Below are 20,509 nucleotides of genomic sequence, written 5' to 3' on the forward strand. Positions count from 1 at the left end.
AACCACTTGACCAAGTGGTCAAAATATGCTCCACATCAGGGACCCTGGGACATCACTGGGCAGCCATATCCCATGCCCAGGTACTGACGCGATTTGGCTGGGAGCGGCCCTCTCCCCTTCTCTCTCTGCTTTTCCCAGATACAGGAAGTAAAAAAAAAAAAAAAGATTTGAGGCAGTGTCTCATTCACTTTCCCCTATTCCTCGACCTGCCTCAACCTAAACAGTGGTCCACAGGGACATGCATCCCTCTCAACCATGTAAACATCATCAATAATAAAAGAAATAAAAGAAAAAATTTTAAAAACCAGGGGCATGAACCAAAATAATTCCTGAACTCTAGAATATCTAGTGCCTAAAAAATCTCCTGTGAACTCTTTTAACACTGCATAGGAATTCATCAAAAGCTCACATAGCCACCAAGTCCTGCCAGGAATCAAACGATGGAATACAGGAAAAAAGAAAACACAGTTGACTTTCATCATTTCTTACTTTGCAATATCCATTCCAGGCAAATCAATGAAAACAAAACTTTTCCTGATACAAAATCCATGCTTTCATGATGACTAGTACAATTTGAAGCAGCCATATGTAATACTGTTGATTGTAGCAAAACTTGAGAAACACAAGCTATGGGAAGATCACTAAGATGGAGCTACCCAAAGCTGCAGGGACCAGCAGCACCAGTGTAATCCCTGGCCTGCTAGGAACTCAGCTTGTCAGGGTCTCAGCTAGTGAATCTCAGAGTCTAGACACAACCCCGGGAGTCAACATATTCTTTACTTCTCCAAGTGACTCTGATGCTCATGAAAATATGGGAGCCTCTACCACAACATGCAATACCTTCTTCCAACATATATCTTAGAAATTTTATTCATATTTGTAAAATCGCGTGTGCATCTTATGACATCAGTCACAATGGAACAAACCCCAAAGGCAGAAACCAACTTTGCCTATTCCATGATCTTTTATTTCCATGCACTCAAAATGCCTATGATAAGTATTTTTAAGATAATCGTGAATAAATTGCAACTAAAATTAATTCAGGCTATACCTTTTTAATAACATCCTTCAGATCTGCAGAGTTCAGTTTTCCAAGTGGTTTCCCATGGGGAGGTAATGGTTGTCCTGGAGCTGCCCTTGCGCCTGCACTATGTCGTGCTCCCCATGTAACATAGAAACTATCTGCAAAATTTTAAGGTATTTTGTAAATGCATTGCTTAGCATATTTCAGTTTAAACAAGGTGATTTCCAGCAAGATCCAGAATAACAGTTAATATATAAAGACTAAGATGCAACATCAAACACTGCCAGAGAACTGAGTGAAACAGAGAGAGAGAGAGAACACACACAGAAGTCTTCTATCCACTGACCACTCCCCACAAAGCTGGAACTGAAATAAGCCAGACCCAAGCGCCTGCAACTTCATCTGGGTCATGCATGAGTACCTGGAACTCAGGTACTTCACCACCACCTGCCTCCTAGAGAGTGCAACAGCAGGAAGCTACAATCAGAAGCAGAGCTGGAACTGCAGGAGAGGCACTCCAGAACTGGGAGGCAGACATCCCAAGCAGCATCTTACCCCTTTGCCAAATCCTGACCCATTCCTATTCTTCACACTCCCCCTGCCCACCTTTCTTTCCAAATAAGCTGGCTATTTTCAAAATACCTACATCCAGCTTGTTTCATTGTACTGCTTCTCCAGAGTCTCCACAAAAAATTTCTAAATTTAAAATAATGTATATAAATTGACAAACAAAACTCAAAACCTCTCCTTAAAAGAAAAAAGGTTTTGTTAATATCAACAGAACTAGTGGCCCTTTGGGCACTGAAGCGACAATGTCTGTCTCTCTCTCTCTCTCTCTCTCTCTCTTCCCTTCTCACCCATTTCCCTCATTCCTTCTCTGTCACTTTGCTTTTCAACACTTCATTTAGCAGCTTATCCCACTACACCAAAGCACCAGTCCCTGAAATTTATATTGCATACTTATTTCCACAACATTTTTCAAAATACAAATTCATTATCAACTTGTAATAGTTGCAAATGCAAAACAGTTATCGTCACTAAATAATGCTATATTTTGGTTTTTTTAACAAGGGATAAAGCCAGAAACAAGATTATATAAGACATCCTATACTAGTGACATTATGCATAATAACTGAAAAAAGGACAATCATTATTTTTAAGCAATATGTCATTATATTTAAATATGTTATCTCAATGCTTTTACATATCATATGTATATACCTGCTATATATATATATACATATAAAAAACAATTACTGTCATTATATTTTAAATGGAGTAACAATATTGAAATATGTCATAAAGGTCTAAACAGTGAAAAGTAACATTAAAATTGTCCAGTTACACTTGTTTTGGCATACTACTGTTAAAAAAAGCACTTTTCAAGTATTCATAACAATTACATATTTATATAAATTCTATTGTATTACCTGCCATATTATCTAGTATGTCTGAGCCCCAATCTCCTTGAAGCACAGCTGTTAAAATGCTGTCAAAGACATGCAGCTCCTTTGCACCAACAATCTTGTCCCGGAATAAGCGCCGTGCTTCATACGCTACAATTTCTAACACATAATCTAGTGGGTGATTTGAGGATCCTGAAAAAGGTAACACACACCTTGATTGCAGCATCACTCAAGAATTTCAAAAGCCATGTGTAATATACTAGAAAGAAAAGGTAAAATGTACATACCATAGTTTTGGCATCAGGTAGAAGACAAGGGGACAAAAGTTAAAATTTGTTTTTAATATATTAGTACATATTTATGATTACTTAAAAGGCTATAATATCTACTTGTTTAATAAAAACATCCATTTCAAACCTAAAACACAGATTACTAGGGACTGGGAGGGGTGAGATTTGAGATTTGAAAATCAGTATCAAAACATACTTGAGTAAAGGTAAAATATTTTGCTCTTCCACAGAACAGAAAGACAGCTATCGCCCATGGTAAAGAAAAATGAAGGGTCAACTGCCTGAGATGCTTTGGTTTATGGTTTATGATTTATATTTATGGTTTATGGTTTAAATATTGCATGATAACCCATAAAATGGGTAGATATTTCACATTAATTCAAAATTTATAAAAGATTTCAAAAACATTAAAACTTAAAACTATTTATCAATTCATATATGTAATAGGTGTTTCGGCTTCAAAGGAGAATTTCATTTTTCACAGCATCACACTTTAACTGTGACAATCATAAATAGCTTAGAAGAATAAATATAATCTTATTTAATAGTGATATTTCTATCAATATTATAATTTATTGTAGTGCAATTACGATTACACTTACTAAAATATTTACATTACAAATAAAATATATAATATATGTGTACACACATACACCCAGATACATCAGCAAAACTTACCTCCTTCTAAATCATATCTAAACAAGCCAAGAACCCACTGAGTAAGAATGCAAGGAGTGAAGAAATAGTGACTATAATCATCAACTGTAAATTTGGCTCGCACCTGGGAAAGAAAATACAGTAAGTAATTTACTCTCTTCTTAAACACATAATTAAAATTAAGCAAGACTCTTCAGTCACTGTAGACTCCTAAGAGAAACCAACTTCCGTCTGAGAGTGAAATTTAATTGATTTCTGTAGATATTTTATATATTCTATTTTACGCAGCTAAGAACATTATTCTTGGGGTGGGTGTTTGGTGCAATGATTAAAGTTATCTAGGATGCTTGCATAATTACCTAGAACTGGTTCCATTTCTGCTTCCAGCTTCCTGCTAATGTGTGGAGTAGGAGGTAACGAATAATGGCTCAAGTAGTTGGACCCTTGCTACCCATGTGGGAAAATCAGATCGAATCCCTGGCTTCCAGCTTCAACCTGGCCCAGTCTCAGCTTTTGTAAACATGTGGAAAGCAAACAAATAGGTGGAAGATGTCTTTCTTTTTCCCCACTACTACCAGCCTTTCAATGTATTAACACACTTTTAAGATATTATTCTAAGAGAGATCCATGGTCTTCTACAGATTGCCAAAACTGATTCATGACAAAATAAAAGTTAAAAGGTTAAAATTCCTGCTTTTAAAAAATAATTAACAAAGGCTTTGTAAAATGATGGCCACAAGATATTCAAGATATTCACAAGTCTAGATAAGACCTATGGTGACAAAACAGAGTGTTATCTTATGCTCAGGGAGTGCCTGAGCAAATCAAGGTATCATTCTTTAATACACAGCCAGTAAAGAGCATGTCTTTCCACTACTCTATGGAGAGGAGAGAACCTTTACTTTTAATCTGATCTTGATTATCTAACATCTGGATTAATTTAAAAAGAAGAAAAACCACTTGTTAATTTTCAAATTACTTTTTTTAAAAGATTTACTTATTTTTACAGAGATAAGGTGAGACCGAGAAAGACAGAGAGAGACAGAGACAGAGAGCATCTTCCATCTGCTCCCCAAATGGCCACGATGGTGCAGTTGAGCCAACCCAAAGCCCAGAGCCAGGAGATGTCTCCGCATTTCCCACTAAGTGCAGGGGTTCAAGGACTTGAGCCACCCTCTGCTGCTTTCCCAGGAAGCTAGATCAGAAGTGGAGCTGCAAGGACTAGAACCAGCGCTCACTGGGATGCCAACACCTGCAAGTGGAAGGTTAGCCTGTGAGCCACTGCAGCAGCCTCCAAATTACTTTTCTTTTTAAGCTTTATTTTACTCATTTGAAAACAAAGTGACAGAGATGGAGACACCTTCCCAGCAAGAGACACAGAGACAGAGAAACAAAGAGAGACCTCTGACCCACTGGTTAATCCCTCAGATTGTTTCATCCAGGTCTACCAGGAAGTCCACCTAGGTCTCCTATATGGTTGGCAGGGGCTGAAGAACTTGAGCCAACTTCTGCCTTTCCAGGCACATTAGTAAAAAGCTGGAACGTAAGTGGAACAGCTGAGATTTAAAGCAGTGCTCTGACATTGGATGCTAGTATCACAAGAGGTAGCTTAACACCCGGCACCACAATAGCCACCCCAACACCCACTTTATCAAGGAAGGATACTTTGGACATTTTATCATATGCGACAAGAAAAAATAAATAAACATATAAAGACTACTACCCATTTTCAATACTAGAATGAAGAAACTGAAAAGAGTTAGTAGAAAGGTCTGGTTTTTGAAAAACAAGAACTCTGTTCCAAATATGCCAAACCAATGGGGTTTTAAAATTTGGTTCTAGTTCCTAACTCCAGCTTCCTGCAGTGCAGACTCTAGAAGAAAGCTGTGATAGCTCCAATAACTGGGATCCTGTCAGCCACTTAGGCAGATCTTCACTGATTTTCTGACTTCAGGATTCGGCTCAACCCAGCGCCAGTCACTGCTGGCATCAGAGAAGTAAACCAACATGAATGGAAAGGCTCTCTCACCCTACCTGTCATTTTCACTCTCTGTCTTGCAAATAAAAGAAAGTATAAAATGGATGAATTACACAAAATTTGAGCTGCTAGCAAAATAATCTGAATAACTCAATCAAATGATTATCATTCAACAAGTAGGGACTGCCACAACACAAACTAGGGAACACACAGCACCTCACAGAGCTTCCTCCCTAACAGAAAAGTCCCACTCCAACATGAAAGTAAATCCCAGGAACCAACTCTGCTGCAGACTTGAAGGCAGTCGGGGAATATGAGCAGACACGAGAACTGCAATATAACACATACCTGTTCATAAACTTGTACCATAGATCCTGCTAAAAGATAAATTTTTGATGGAGAACCCCAAATAGAATGATTCTTCAAATTTTTATGTATAATTGGTTCCAAATATGCTCCACAAATTGTTTGTAATTGCTCTCTCTCTGGGTAACTAAAAGGGGCAATACAGAAAAAAGGGTGAAATAACACTCTCAATTACTAGTTATAATTAGTTTCAGCAATGGTTTTCGAACAGTGTTGCTCTAAGACATGGATATATTCAAGGCTTACCCAGACTATAAGCCTGGGTTCAAAGTCCCCATCCTAAGCTTCAACCAAACTTGATCCCAAACTAGCCTGTTCAAAAACTAGTGGGTCCCAACAGAAGATACTATTGTAATTCTATAAAAAGACTGGTGTTTAAAAGCCCATATATCTTCATAAAGGCCTAAAATGAAATTTTAACTTAAGAAAAAGCATTGTGAGTTAAATAAAATCACTATGCAGGGTAAAAACGATCTAAAAAAAATAAAAATAGAAGTGGAACAACAAATAAAATCTGATTCTTCCAACCGATTTCAACAAAGCTTAACCGATGACTCCAACATTTTTTGAAAGAACAATAATAGGTGAGGACAGGAAGCACGAAAGTATAAAACAAAGGCTTCCTAAGGCAAAAAAGGTAACACAAAAAAACTGTGCCATATGAGAAAATTCAGGAATACCTCTAATAATTTTGGACAATGAAGATGGCAAGATGTGTTAGGACGGATGCCATCAGCCTCTGAAACAACAAAATCCCTCCTGTTCAGATGTGAATTTTCTTTCTAGGTCTCTTTGCGGTATTTCTAATCAACGAAACATACTCAAATCTGAAATTTATCATTCTGATTGTTGATTTTGGAACAGAAACTATGCAAAACTGTTCTATTTCTTTACATATTTCTAACATATGAGAAGAATTCGAAACCTTTAACATCCTATATAATTGCCCATGCTTGGGAAGGGAAGGAAAAAGTTATCTGAGCTTAAGTTTTAGTACTTCTGTATTCTACTTTTTAAGTATTACTAATGGCTACTTTTCATAAAATGCAGGCAGGTAAGATATTTCTTCAAACAATAAAAAATGGCTAACATTAAGATACATACTCCACAGCACAAAGACGGACAATGGAAGTAAATCTGGAGGTAAGCTTGTGTCTTCCCAGTCTTCCTCCAGCTGACATGGAAGCCACGATTTGAATATTTTCCAGACCAACCCATTCTAAGTTTTCATCATAAAATCCTTGATATGTTAATACCTATTTGAAAATAAATGGATTTAAAAATTTTAGACATTAGCTTTTTTTACCATGACAAAATATTTTCCTGAAACTTTGAACATTTCCAAAAACAACTATTATCCTCTACCTAGCTCAGAAATTAAAAGTTTAAATATTTTTAAATCCTTCACCAAAAATAATATCACTCAAGCCTCTTTTCAATTAATGCTATATGAATTATATTCATTTTTAAAATGCTTTTCAATCCATTGAAATTAAAACCTACATGACATTATAAATCTTGAAGCATTTCTAAATAAAAGGAAACAACAGGAAAACAATGAGGAAAACACTTTGTTTTTTTAAGTAAGTATTCTATCAGACTCAACAGTTATTGTAGAGGAAATATACTAAATATGTGTAATGGCTTCAAAGAGTCCTCCAGTGTGATGGAAATAAGATAAAGAAGAGCCTTTCCTTCTAAGCATGTATAATCCTGAATCCTTACATAGGTAATGCAGGCAATTAAAGTGCAAAATCATCAGAAAGAGCTATAACTAAGTCTGTGTATTGTCAGAATATAACGCAAAAACCTTCCTAATTCCACCATCATCCCCAACTCAGATCCTTTTGTTTTGGGAATAAAGGATGAGTAATAGAAGTCAAAATTGTTTAAATTTTCCCTATAATATGCCATCTTGCTATAATATATACTAACTACTAAAGAAATTAATACCAAAGTACATCTAGAACAAGACTGAAATGCTTCAGCAAGTTAATTTCCCCATGACATATGTTATCTAAAGGGTAAAGCAGATTTATTAGCCATATAAAACAAAAAAAGTTAACCGTTTTCAATCATACCAAAAGACATAAAGGGATAAGACTTACCTGCTGTAGAAAAGCCACCAGAGTGCTGGTACCCCATTTGTCGAGCTTTGGTAGGTTGATATCTTTTAAGTACAAAACAAGTCTTTCACAGTCTTTTGGTCTATATACTCGGCCAGTGTTGGTACTGATTACCATGCAAGTCTGGCTCAGTTTCTGCAGGAGATGTCGAGAAGTAGTTTGAGCACTACAGTGAACTACAGCAATTTCAGTGGAGCGGAGCTGGGAAAAGGCATACCTGAGCAGCATCCTACGAGAGACGCACAACATCTGATTCTGAAAATGCAACTAACGAGATTCCTTCTATTCAGTATAAAACATCTATTTCTAAACTATGTTTAAGGGGAAAATAGTAATCATGGATACAGTTTCTATAATTATTGAGTTGCTATCTTTCAGCTAGAAAAAATAAATTCATATTTTCTGGTATTCTGGGATTATTTTAAACCAAAAAATATGAATTCTCGGAAATCACTCAATTGGAGATACTTCAGAAAATGCACAGTCTATTTCTTCCTAAAATTGAAAATAAGATTTTTAAGTTTTTTTTATTGAAAAGGCAGATATACAGAGAAAAGATGACACAGAAAAAGATGTTCTCTCTGATAGTTCACTCCGCAAGTGAACACAAAGACCGGAACTGAGCCAATCCGAAGCCAGGAGCCAGAAGCCTCTTCCGGGTCTCCCACATGGGTGCAGGGTCCCAAGGCTTTGGGCCGTCCTTGACTGCTTTCCCAGGCCACAAGGGAGCTAAAAAGCAAGTGGAGCAGCCAGGACACGAATGGGCACCCTTATGGAATCCTGGTGCATGCAAGGCAAGGACTTTAGCCACTAGGCTACTGCATCAGCCCCCAAAACAAGATTTTTAAGCACTCTAGCTTGAAAAAATTATCATTCTCTATTAGAAAAGTAAAATTAAAGATCATGACATTTATTTCCATGAATTATATTGTGCGAGCACTTTAAAAACTCAGCTGAATTTCTTTCAATTAAAGATTATTTTTACATGGAGAACTAATTTTCAAGGTTGCACTTCATAACTAAAGCAAATTCCATTTTTTGTTGTTGTTGTTGTTGAGATACTGTTTCAGCCCAGCAGTGTAGCATAACTGGTAGTACAGTCCCCTGTGGTACTGGCATCTCATATAGATCAGGATTCGAGTCCAGCTACTTCACTTCCAGTCTAGCTCCCAGCTGATGTGCCTGGGAAAGTAGCAGAGGATGGCCCAGGTGCTTCAGCCAGTGTACTGAAGTGGGAGACCAAGAGAGGGCTTTGGACTAGCCCACATCCCACCGTGGTGGTCATTTGGGGAGTGGACAAGCAAATGGAAGATCTCTATTTCTGTTGCTGTAACTAGTATTTCAAATAAATAAAATAAAATTTTTAAGAAGTAAAAACACTTGATAAAATAAAAAATTAAGAAACTATATTGTCACATCATTCTTTATTAGGAATCACACAACCCGGCAGACAAAAGGACACATTCTTGACGACAGCCATTACTTTTAGTACTAATGATAACACAGCCCTCTAGGAACATGCAGATGCCACCTTGACACAAAGGAACATAACAAAACCTTTAAATCGCTTAAAGGAAGGCATAAATTTTAAATGTACACCATTGTCAACATTTTCTTACCCCTTTCCACATCCTTCTGGTCCTATTAGAATAAAAGGCTGCTTAGTATCAGAATTTAACCAAGGTCTGAAATAATCTAGACTCCGTTGCATGTCAGGGGTCTGAATGACTGGCAGAGTTTGGCAATTGCTGAAATCATCTGCGGTCAAGTTTTCTGGCTTCTTCAGGACATACGATGCTAACCGCCCTCTACTGGCGTCGTAGTAGGTGTCCAGAGGTTTCTGGGGGTCTGGAGGAGACTCCCGTGCCCAACTAAAAACCTGCAGAGAACAAACTGCTAAGTTTTGAAGTAGAACAGAGTGTGCAGCTTTTTTAAGTTCTTCAACGTAAACATCTCCAAAGTGAATCATCTTAATTAAAAATAAAGATCAAATCCTCTAAACTATGAAACAATTAACTATATTATAATTAATGTTTTATCTCAGATATTTCCTCCAAATTATCATTGATGCAAAAAAATATATATATCTGCAAGACATTAATTTGTTGATACTGACAAACCAATGTATAATTATATCAACTTCTGAGTTCTTACGAACATTCACACCACAAACAGGAAAACTGAAATCCTACATTTCCATCATATTCCACTACTGCAATTCTCAACCTATTCAAGAAAGCACTATTTTTATTTGTGTAGCTACAGAGAATTAGTCACTAAAGCTACCTCTTCGACACATTATTTTGAACTCTGTTAAGACAACGTTTGTGTGAAAGCAGCACATGGCATCACACTGAATTATAACCATGAGAAGCATCTGGTAATAGAAGCAAAAAGATGATCAATAAAAAAGAAATGGAACAGAAAAAAAAACAATGCTGCTACAGAAAAAATAAAATGAAAAAAAACTAAAATATAATGCTGAAACCAACCCAAAGACATACATATTCAATTTTTCAACATTAGACAATAGGAAGAAAATTCCTGATTTTATAAAATTCAGCTTTATATCAATTTGACTAAAATATATGCCTTACTTAGACTGGGAAAAACATAATAACTATTCATCTACTCTAATGTTCTTAATTGCTAAAGTCATTTTGCTTAAATTATTAATAAAAAGACTATAATATTCTAAGATAAATTCTGAATTAAATAATTTCATGTATTCATATAGCTAATATTACATCATAGATTAGTTTTATGGAGAAAATAATTATACAATAGTAACAGTATACATATTACATATACAGTATATTTATATAGGTGTGCCAAGGTTTGAGTTCCACCTCTATTTCCAATTCCAGTTCCACGCTCATGTACATCCTAGCAGGCAACAAATGATGGCTCAAGTAAATTTGGGTCCATGCCACACACAAGACACACAAATTGAATTCCTGGCTCCTGGCTTTAAGCCCAAGCCTCAATTGCTGGAGGCATTTGAAAACTGAATCAAAATACTATATATATATATATGCACTATACTTGGGACAACCTACCTCTCCTCTCTCTGTGTTTTTCCTCTTTCTCTGTTTTTTCTGTCTCTCTCCCCACCACCTTTCAAATAAATAATTTTTCAAACACAAAAAATTACCTCTTTTGTGAATTCCAGACGTGATTTCATGTTCAGATTTCCACCAAGTCCCCTTATGAGACCAATAATAAATTGATCATGATCTCTGCACCCATGTAGATGTGATAAACCATTCATAACAGTACCAACCAAACTTGTTTCTACAACATAGTCATTCTGTTAATAGTATAAAGAAAAGACAAATAGTAACCAGTAAACTGAACTTCACACAAATTGTTATTAACTTTGTTTTCAAGGACTATCTTTAAATTTATCCTTATATTCAAGTTACAGGAAGTTCAAACATACTTTGTATATAAAGTAGTTACAAATAAGCATTCATTTCTATATATAAGAGTGTTGGGGTGTTCATATAGATGCATGTTTCACTTCCTAAACATAAACCATACAAAAGTTAAGTTTTTCATTCCTTTCTTGTGAATATAAAGGAAACTAGAGGCAAGAACCAGACTGATGGCACTTAAGATAAAGAGCTGAGAACAGCAAACTTCAATGAAAAACCATTTGGAGCTCTTTTGTAAGACCCAACATTTAAGTGAAACTCTGGATGAGCTGTAAAGACATCCCACTCTGCTGCTCTGTGGGTGGCTCACACCAGCACCGGTCACCATTTCCTCCACTGCCCTTGAGTTGGGTAGTGAGTTGGCAAACAGGAGCTGTGCTTCTTCCCAGCTCCTTCTCTACCTCGCCGTCCCTTTTCTCAATGTCTCCTCTTCTTTGCTTCCTCTCTTCTCTCCTCTCAGCCCCCTCCTTCTCTATCAAGATACTAACAGGTGAATGTAAACAGGGACTTAAAACCCAGTTCACAGATGTTCTAGGTTGCTATGGAAGCACAAATGACATAGCTCAGACAGAATCCAGACTGATGGAAGTGGTTCCTATCCTGAGGCTTCCAAGGAAACCTATTTAATTAACATCACTACCTCACAAATCACTATGAACCCATTTTTCATTTCTACATAGTCAGCAAAGGCAGCTGAACTAACTAAAATAACATAATTTCTAATTTTCTCTTCATAATTTCTCATAAACTTTGTTCAATCCCAAACTATGAACTTCTATGGAAAATTTAGATGAATAGTCTAATGCTTTCAAAGAATAGTTGCTGTTTGTGTATGTTTATATTTTTGTGAAAGTAATAATATAAAATGTAAACTTTAAAAAAAATTAACATAAGTGAAAATTCTCCATGACTTCTGTCACATGCAAATCTATTCATGCACGCTCTATCCCATGATCTCCTGTTGAAAACCACTCTAGGGCCCGGCAGCGTGGTCTAGCTGCTAAAGTCCTCACCTTGAACACGCCCAGGATCCCATATGGGCGCTGGTTCTAATCCCGGCAGCTCCACTTCCCATACAGCTCCCTGCTTGTGCCCTGGGAAAGCAGTCGAGGACGGCCCAAAGCTTTTCTGACCCTGCACCCACGTGGGAGACCCGGAAGAGGTTCCTGGTTCCCGGCTTCGGATCAGTGCAGCACCGGCCATTGCACTCACTTGGGGAGTGAATCATCGGACGGAAGGTCTTCCTCTCTGTCTCTCCTGTCTGTATATCTAACTTTGTAACACAAAAAATAAATAAATCTTTAAAAAAAAAAACAACTCTAAACAATGGCAGTACTTTTTCCATCTTCTTATATTTTGATCACCTGTTTAAATATCAATTTTTGTCAATTAGATAAAGTTTTCTCTAAGAGATTAATGTGTTAATCTTTACCTTAACCTCAAAGTCTAACAGACTGCCTGATTTTCAATTTTTGTGAAATAAACAAATGTTTTGTAACTACAAGTAATTCATTATCTTTTGTACTTTAGTATAAGCTTGATAATATTTTTAACATGATACCTATGTACTAGACTTCTCTATGGACAATAGTAAAACAAAATGTGGCAGCAATATGGTTTTGCTAGTATGTTAAAAGTCCAGGAATCAGGATATGTAGGTATATCATGCAAACCATTTGTGGAGGGAAAATTAAAGTATTTTAACTAGCATAATGAAAGGTAATACCAAAAGATAAAATACAGCAGACAATATCCACCTCTAACCATAGTTTTACGTTGCAGCAAAACTCCACCACAATGCAATGAAAAGCAAGCACCACTCTTAATCACTTCACTTCCCTCTTAAATGATTAATCATCAAATACACTATTTCACTTACCTGCTTCAGAACCCATTGTAAAGCCTTAGAAAAATAATCTCCAATCCAATTTTCAAGATTAGTCCTGTATTTATCAGGTTGATTCCTCAACCAAGATTTTATCAAAGAATTGAGATCTGTTGCTTCATCACTGAAATAGAGTTACACAAAAACTTGAGAAATAATTTAGACGGGCTGGCACTGTGGTGAGTGGGTAAGCTGCTGTCGTCCCATATTTGAGTGCTGATTTCACGCTCATCCTGATCCCACTTCCTGCTAAAGCTTCTCAAACAGCAGAAGACAGGCCAAGGCCAAGTGCTTGGGCTCCTGCCACCCATGTGAGATCCGGGGGGGAGTTTCCGGTTTCTGGCTTCTACCTGACTCAGATCTAACTGTTGCAGTCCTTTGGACAGTGAAAAAGTGGACGGAAGAGCTCCCTCTAGTTCTGCCTTTCAAATAAATAAATAATGAGTGTCTTATAAAAAAAGAAATAGAAGAATTAATACAGAAATAGTCGATCATTTTCAAATAAATTTCTACTTCGGCTGACATTATACAGTTACTAGCACACAAAAGCTTTGGCTTTAGCTAGTTCTGTATGTAATTAATAACACTATAGTTTATTCACTATTAAATGATTCCATTTGTGGGCCCAGTGCGATAGCGTAGCAGCTCAAGTCCTCGCCTCGCACGCACTGGGGTCCCATATGTGTGCCAGTTCTAATCCTAGCTGCCCTGCTTCCTATCCAGCTCCCTGCTGTGGCCTGGGAAAGCAGTCCAGGACGGCCCAAAGCCTTGGGACCCTGCACCCATGTGGCAGACCCGGAAGAAGTTCTGGATTCCTGGCTCCGGACTGCCTCAGTTCCAACCGTGGGGTCACTTGGGGAGTGAATCATCAAAGATCTTCCTCTCTGTCTCTCCTCCTCTCTGTATATCTGACTTTCTAATAAACATTTTTTAAAAAACTTTAAAAAAAAAATATTCCACCTGTTCAACAAATATTTGCTGCAGGAGTGAAAGAAGCCTAAGATGAAGGATTAAGCAAAACACATACCAACCAAAAATGCTAACATGTGCTATTACTTCATGATATATTAAATATATATTTATGAGGTCACTGCAAACCATATCTGCTTCACCAAAAAAGTTTCGACTCTTCTGTTTCAATATATGATTTTCTTTTCCTGTGGAATATCCACGGCAGTCTGCTTACTGTTTATTTTCTTTACATTCTCTGTTATAATTATGGACATTTTTTGTAATCGCCTGTACTTAAAAGTATGCTCTAAGCAGCCAAATTGAAGTAAAATGCTAGTTTACACTTCAGTGTTCTGCCTGCATGAAAGTGCCCAACTTCATGCACTGTATAACAGATATTCATCAAGTTTTACATAATTTAACTGTGAAATCATTTTTATCCTATTTTTTCTCAAATACACTGTCATATACTACTTAAGATGCCTTCAAATGGTCCTAGAATATTTAATTACTTTAGATAGGTTGATAAGTAACAAAATTATAAAACACATATTCAAAAAATAAAACGTTCTTATTTATACCAATGCATTATTAATTTGGAAATGAAATTCATTCAAATATCTATGCTCTGGTATGTGACTATTACACAAACTATATTTTATATAACTAAAATTAGTTTATTAGTTTTTCATCTTTAAGTCTTTATAAACACACTGAAAATGACATTTAAAAACTAAAAATAGTTTTTGATACATCTCATTTTCATACATTAGTATTAGCTTGATACTGTTTTTCAACAGGATATATGCAGGTATTTATTGACATATAAGCAAAATGTAACAGCAATTTGACCTTGCTAGTAAAACTGATTCAAGATTTTTAGAGAAAGCAGAGCTGGTACCTCACTCTCCCGGCCACATAGCTGTGGCTGGGAGAACCCATGCAGTGCCAGGCTGCCTGCTGGGGATCAGCTCCCCATCTACTATGCTGCATGAGCAGGTAGGGTCCTGGGTTTGTCCAAGCCCCAGGTCCTAGAATTTAATCTGTCCCCAGTGACCATGCCAGGGATGGAACTCGGACGGCTCTGGGCATGCTCAGGATCATGGCTCTACCCACCGCCACCATCTTGGTGGGTGGAGTCCAGGTAAATCTGCATACATAGTGACATGGGTGACTGGATTCACCAGCCACTGGCTGTGGCTAGGGGAACCTGTGCTGGCCCAGGCTTCCTGCTGGGTATCCCGGCTCCCCATCCACTGTTGCTAGGTGAGGAGAGTTTCCTGGGCTTGTTGGCAGCCAGCAAGTCAAGTCCAGCTCCCCCTGGTGCTCTGGCCTCCTGGCAGCAACTCTAGGGTCTTAGGGGTATGGAATTACTGCCCAGGGAACTCCACGGATAAGGCCATTGTATATGTACGTGAGGAATGAACCCTGAGGGACACTCAATGACAGGGTCACTGTACTTGCAGGTAAGTGAGGGGACTGAGACCTGATGGTTTGGAGGGGAGAGACCTGAAAATTTTTATGGGTCAGACTGATACACCAACCCACATGGCAGTCCTGGGTTGGGCCTGTTAGCATGGAACATGGCTGACCACCATATTCCAGTGCATACTAAAGCTATGGCTAGGGGCCTGTCTGGCAGGGCTAGATCCCAATATGTGACAGTGCCGGATCAGCAAATGGGTCACATCAGACTGGGCCGTGGCACCAATTAGCAAGCAAGAGAACCAGGTCTGGGGGTGGACTCTGGGGGGGACAAGTGGACCTAACCCTATGGAACCACAAGTCCCACTAAATAGCTTGAGAGTTGGGATGGTGATAGGCTGAGCTAGGTGTGACCATGTAATTCACCAATGCTCACTGGTATCGGGGCTGGGAACAAGTGGGCAGGTCCACACTGCAGCATCTGCATGAGCACCCTAAAACAGAGTGTGGGGAAGCCCGGACCGCACTAACTCATACAAGGGCCATGACAGATGGGGCAGGCCTTGTCACACATGTAAGAGCCAAGCACCCACTGAAATGCGTGAGATCTGGGTCTGGGAGCGGCCTGAGCAGGGAAACCTGGGAAACCCCCTTACTGGGTTATAACTTCCACTGATGAACACATGGTCCAAGCCTGGATGTTAGGCAGGCTGGGCAGGGTAGCTCCATCTGTCAGCAAGTATGTGAGTTGGTTTTGGGAGGGAGCAGACCAGGCTGGGTAGAGCAAACCATAGCCCACTGGCAAGTGAAGAAACCAGGATGGAATGCAGGTCATCTTGGGCTAGCCTGCCATTCCTACTGATCTGCATGAGCTAGGAATGAGAGCAGACTGAGCAGGGCCAGGTTGCAGAACCCACCAGCGAGAGTTGGGACAGGGAGCCAGCTGTGCTAGTTCAGGCTGCAGCTTCCAAAACCAATGGCCAAGACAGCGGAGGGGCTGTGCCAAGCTAAGTCAGAGCAACCACAGGCACATGCGTGATCTATGGCTGGGATCAGGCCTGGTTGGGGAGCTGAGGGGACGCCCTGGCTGGGTTGTGGGTGCCACCAGTGAGCACAGGGGCCAGAGTGGGGGGTGCAGTCTGGTCTGGACATGGCTGCAGTCTCCCTCAGCAAAGTGTGGACTGGGTCTGGAGTGTGCAAGACTGGAATAGACTCCACCACCAACTGGTGATCGTGAGAACCAGAGTGGGTGTAGGATGGCCTGGGCTAGGTCTCTACATCCTGCTGAGACATGTGTGAGCAATGTCTGGGTATGGACTAGGCTTGGCTAGGCTGTAGCACCCAACAGTAAGAGCAGGAATGGTTGAGGGCCAGTCAGGAAAGGCTACTGTTCCTGCTAGGACAGGAGGTAGACTAAGTAGGGCTGGCCCATGGACCCACCAGTGTGCACAAGATCTGGCATTGGGAGAGGTTCTGACGGAGAAGCTTGGGAAACTCCTTTGACAGGACACAGTCCCGGCAGGTGAACATGAGAACCAAGAAAGGGAGCAGCACAGACCAGACCAGGTTACAGTACCCACAGGCTTACCTTTGGCCCAAGTCGGGGGCGAGACAGGCTAGGCCAGTTCATATCACCCGCTGGCAAATCTGAGAGCCAGATGGTGTGTACATCATACCAGTTCTCATTAGGGCCGGGACTGGGGACTGGGGACTGACTGGGTTGGCTAGGCTATAGTCCCCACCAGTGTGAGCTGGAACTGGGAATGGGCCAGGCTAGGCCAGGCTACACCACCCATTGGCAAATGCCGAGGTGAGGCGGGACATGCCAGACTGGGCCACCGAGCCCAACTAGCACATGTGAGACCTGGGGAAGAGTGGGGGCAAAACCCAGTAGAGGGACTGCAGAGAGTTCCCCTGATGGGCCACTATTCCCATTGGTACTCATGAGAGCTAGGATGGGGGCAGACCAGACCAGGCAGGACTACAACATCTCTTGGCCTAATGTAAGCTGGATCAGGGACAAGTCAAGCTAGATGGACTGTACCTACTGGTACATTCATAAGCCAGAGTGGGTGTGGGTTGCTTGTGCTTTGCCACAGCATCAACTAGCAGACACTGGCATGGGGTGGAGGACAGGAACTCTGTCCAGCTCAACTGCAGTACCACCTGGAGAGTGCAAGATCCAGGAGTAGGAGTGAGCCCATCAGGGAAACAGTGGGCAACTCCCTGTTGGTTTGCCATTCCCATTGGTATGAATGAGAACCAGGACTGGGATAGGCATGGCTAGATAGAGAGTGGCACCTGCCGGCATGTGTGTGGGATGGATAGTGGGGCTGGCTGGGTTGAAATCAACACCCATTCACACATATGAGAGCTGAATGGGATGTGGGACAGACCAGACCAGTCTGCTGTACACACTGGCCAGCATGGGAACCAGTCCAGGGGGTGGGCCTGATGGGGGTTATTGTGAGTTGCTCCTACTAGGCTATAACTCCCACCGGTTTGTGAGGAGATTGAGTGTGCAGTGGGTAGGATCAAACTAGTATGCAAAGAAGATAGGGCTGGAGACAACTGACCCAACAACTGCAACTAACAGTGTGTGTGGAGGCCAATTTTGGCAATAGACTGTCCCAGACCCTGTACTGGCATGCACACACAAGAATCAGGTCAGGGATGACCTCAGATGCAGTTTCTTTGGGAATCCCCCCCAGCTGAACTGCTGGACTCAGAACTTCAACCATGGAGAAAATTGCAGGTTCCACAGTCTAACCATGGAATGCATGTGTCAGAGCTGGGCCATATCAGTGGCTTGGACAGACCAGTGGACAGCATATCCAGGAGACCATGGAGGATACGGTAGTGCATTGGAGCCTACAGAGGATACCTGGTACCGTAACAGAGGAGGGAGGACAGAACAAATTGAACAAACTACCCCTACCTTGCATTTGCAGTGAATACCTGGGAAAATGGAGACTCTAAGGTGGACTATGTCAGCCAGTAGATTCAGGAGAAATTTCATCATGATTAGGGTGGCAACAGCCACAGCATTTCAGAACTGTTAAACTATCGAAACTACTTGAGCAGGACCCTCAGAGCATGCCCCACATCGGGGACTCTGGGATGGTTGGGAGGTTGGATATGGCTTCTTTCCTTATCTCTCCCCTTCCCCCAGATATAGGAATGAAAGAAGAGAATTTGAAAACAATGGTTTCACCCACTTTCTTCTAGCCCTTGACCCTTCATACCCTAATCAAATATGTAGAAACTACCAAAAATGTAATTTATACAACAATGGCCTGGGGAAATAACAGTTGATGGGCCCGGTTCTTGGGCCCCCTCACCACATGGGAGAACCAGAAGGGGATTTTAGCTCCTGGTTTTGGATTGGCTCAGTTCTGGCCACTGGGGCCATTTGGGTAGCGAACAAGCAAATAGAAGACCTCTCTCTGTCTTCTCTGTGACTCTGCCTTTTAAACAAAGACAAAATCTTCCAAAAAAATTTTTTTAAAAAGAACTCTATGAAAGATTTAAAGCATAAATAAAAAATTGAAGTTAATCATTAAGAGGGAAAATATTTTTCTAGTATTTATATGTTACATTTTATTTAATATGAAGTCAAAATAATAACTGAAGAATATTCTAATATTATATTTTATATAGGCTTACCTGAGAAAGATCATTCCCATTCTAGATATTGTGGCTGGTGAGGCACAACTTAAATCATGAGTTTCAAATACAAAATTCACATTTGGGCCAAACTGAATCCTTTCACCACTTGGCATAGTAAGAAGTCGATTATCATCCAGAACAGAATTTAGAGATTCTATCCACTCAGGATCAATATCACCATCGCAGATTATCCATGAACTGACATCTATTTTCAAATGAAATCATAAAAATAAAAATATATATAGCAATACTTAAAATAAGAATAATCACATCAGAATTCAGAGTTTCTGTAAGTATAGTTTTTTATTGTTGAAGCTGATCTAAAGAACAAAATAATGAACAAGCTGAAAATTTGCATGTGACTCTATACTACAAATACTAGCACTGCTGGCAAACTCAGTTATATGCCAAGTAATAACATTTTATTTAATCTAAAAACATACAGAATTGGCAGTCTCACTAAAAGAAAATATGGTGTGCAAGTCTTAGGTATTCATTCTATTTTCCTGGAATACATAAGCATATAATATAATGTATAAATTCTATATAAAATATCTTAAAATCTTGGATTTCTCTCATATCATGAGAATAAATAAGTGCCTGCAGTATATTTTTTAGACAATACAGGAAAACCAGTGTTCATTGCCTTTCATGAGAAATAGAATATTCACAACCATAAAATTTTGAGGATTTTGTTTTTGTTGTTGTAATAGGTAAAGATGGCCTGAGGGCCAGACATAGCAGGTAAAGCTTCCGCTGACCATGCTGACATCCCACTCGGGTGCCAGTACATGCCCCCAGTTCATGCTCCCAGTTCATCCCCCAGCAAGGGATGACTGCCCAAGGATTCTCCCTGGGAAAAGCAGCGAAAGTTGTCCCATGCATTTAGGCTCCTGCCACCCACATGGGAGACCTAATGGAGCTCCTGACTTCTAGTTTCAGCTTGGCACAGCCCAGGCCATTATGGCCATTTGGGAGTGATCCAGTGGGTGGAAAAGTTCTTTCTATCCCTTGCTCTCTAATTCTAACCTCCAAATACATTAATTAATTTTTTTAAGATGGCCCAAAGACAAAAGGCAGTGCACAGTTATACAGTCATCATTCTTAATGAAAAAGTGATTCAAGTTATACTTGAATTTTTGAAACAATTTGAAGAGGAAAAATGTCACAATAGAAACTGAAAAACAATACATAATTTTTCCGTGTACCATTATTCAGAAATTGTAGAAGCGACTTGAAGACCTTTCAAATGTTTTACAGTTCTGAACTTTTCACACATTGCCTTAAAAGTATGC

The 20,509-nt window shown here is 39.6% G+C and overlaps 1 protein-coding gene across 1 annotated transcript in view; it reads right to left on the reverse strand.

The window, feature by feature from the left end:
* DYNC2H1 (dynein cytoplasmic 2 heavy chain 1) overlaps nucleotides 1-20,509 on the reverse strand; it is a 280,093-nt gene that overhangs the window by 181,632 nt on the left and 77,952 nt on the right. The window contains exons 40-49 of the mRNA XM_058663973.1: nucleotides 19,212-19,419; nucleotides 13,164-13,293; nucleotides 11,002-11,157; nucleotides 9,467-9,726; nucleotides 7,830-8,076; nucleotides 6,826-6,977; nucleotides 5,704-5,848; nucleotides 3,399-3,501; nucleotides 2,455-2,622; nucleotides 1,052-1,182 (exon numbers count right to left, since the gene is read on the reverse strand). Coding sequence (XP_058519956.1) covers nucleotides 1,052-1,182; nucleotides 2,455-2,622; nucleotides 3,399-3,501; nucleotides 5,704-5,848; nucleotides 6,826-6,977; nucleotides 7,830-8,076; nucleotides 9,467-9,726; nucleotides 11,002-11,157; nucleotides 13,164-13,293; nucleotides 19,212-19,419 — 1,700 coding nt within the window. The remainder of the gene's footprint in view (nucleotides 1-1,051; nucleotides 1,183-2,454; nucleotides 2,623-3,398; nucleotides 3,502-5,703; nucleotides 5,849-6,825; nucleotides 6,978-7,829; nucleotides 8,077-9,466; nucleotides 9,727-11,001; nucleotides 11,158-13,163; nucleotides 13,294-19,211; nucleotides 19,420-20,509) is intronic.

Source organism: Ochotona princeps, chromosome 4 (assembly GCF_030435755.1).
Source record: "Ochotona princeps isolate mOchPri1 chromosome 4, mOchPri1.hap1, whole genome shotgun sequence".
NCBI lineage: Eukaryota > Metazoa > Chordata > Mammalia > Lagomorpha > Ochotonidae > Ochotona > Ochotona princeps.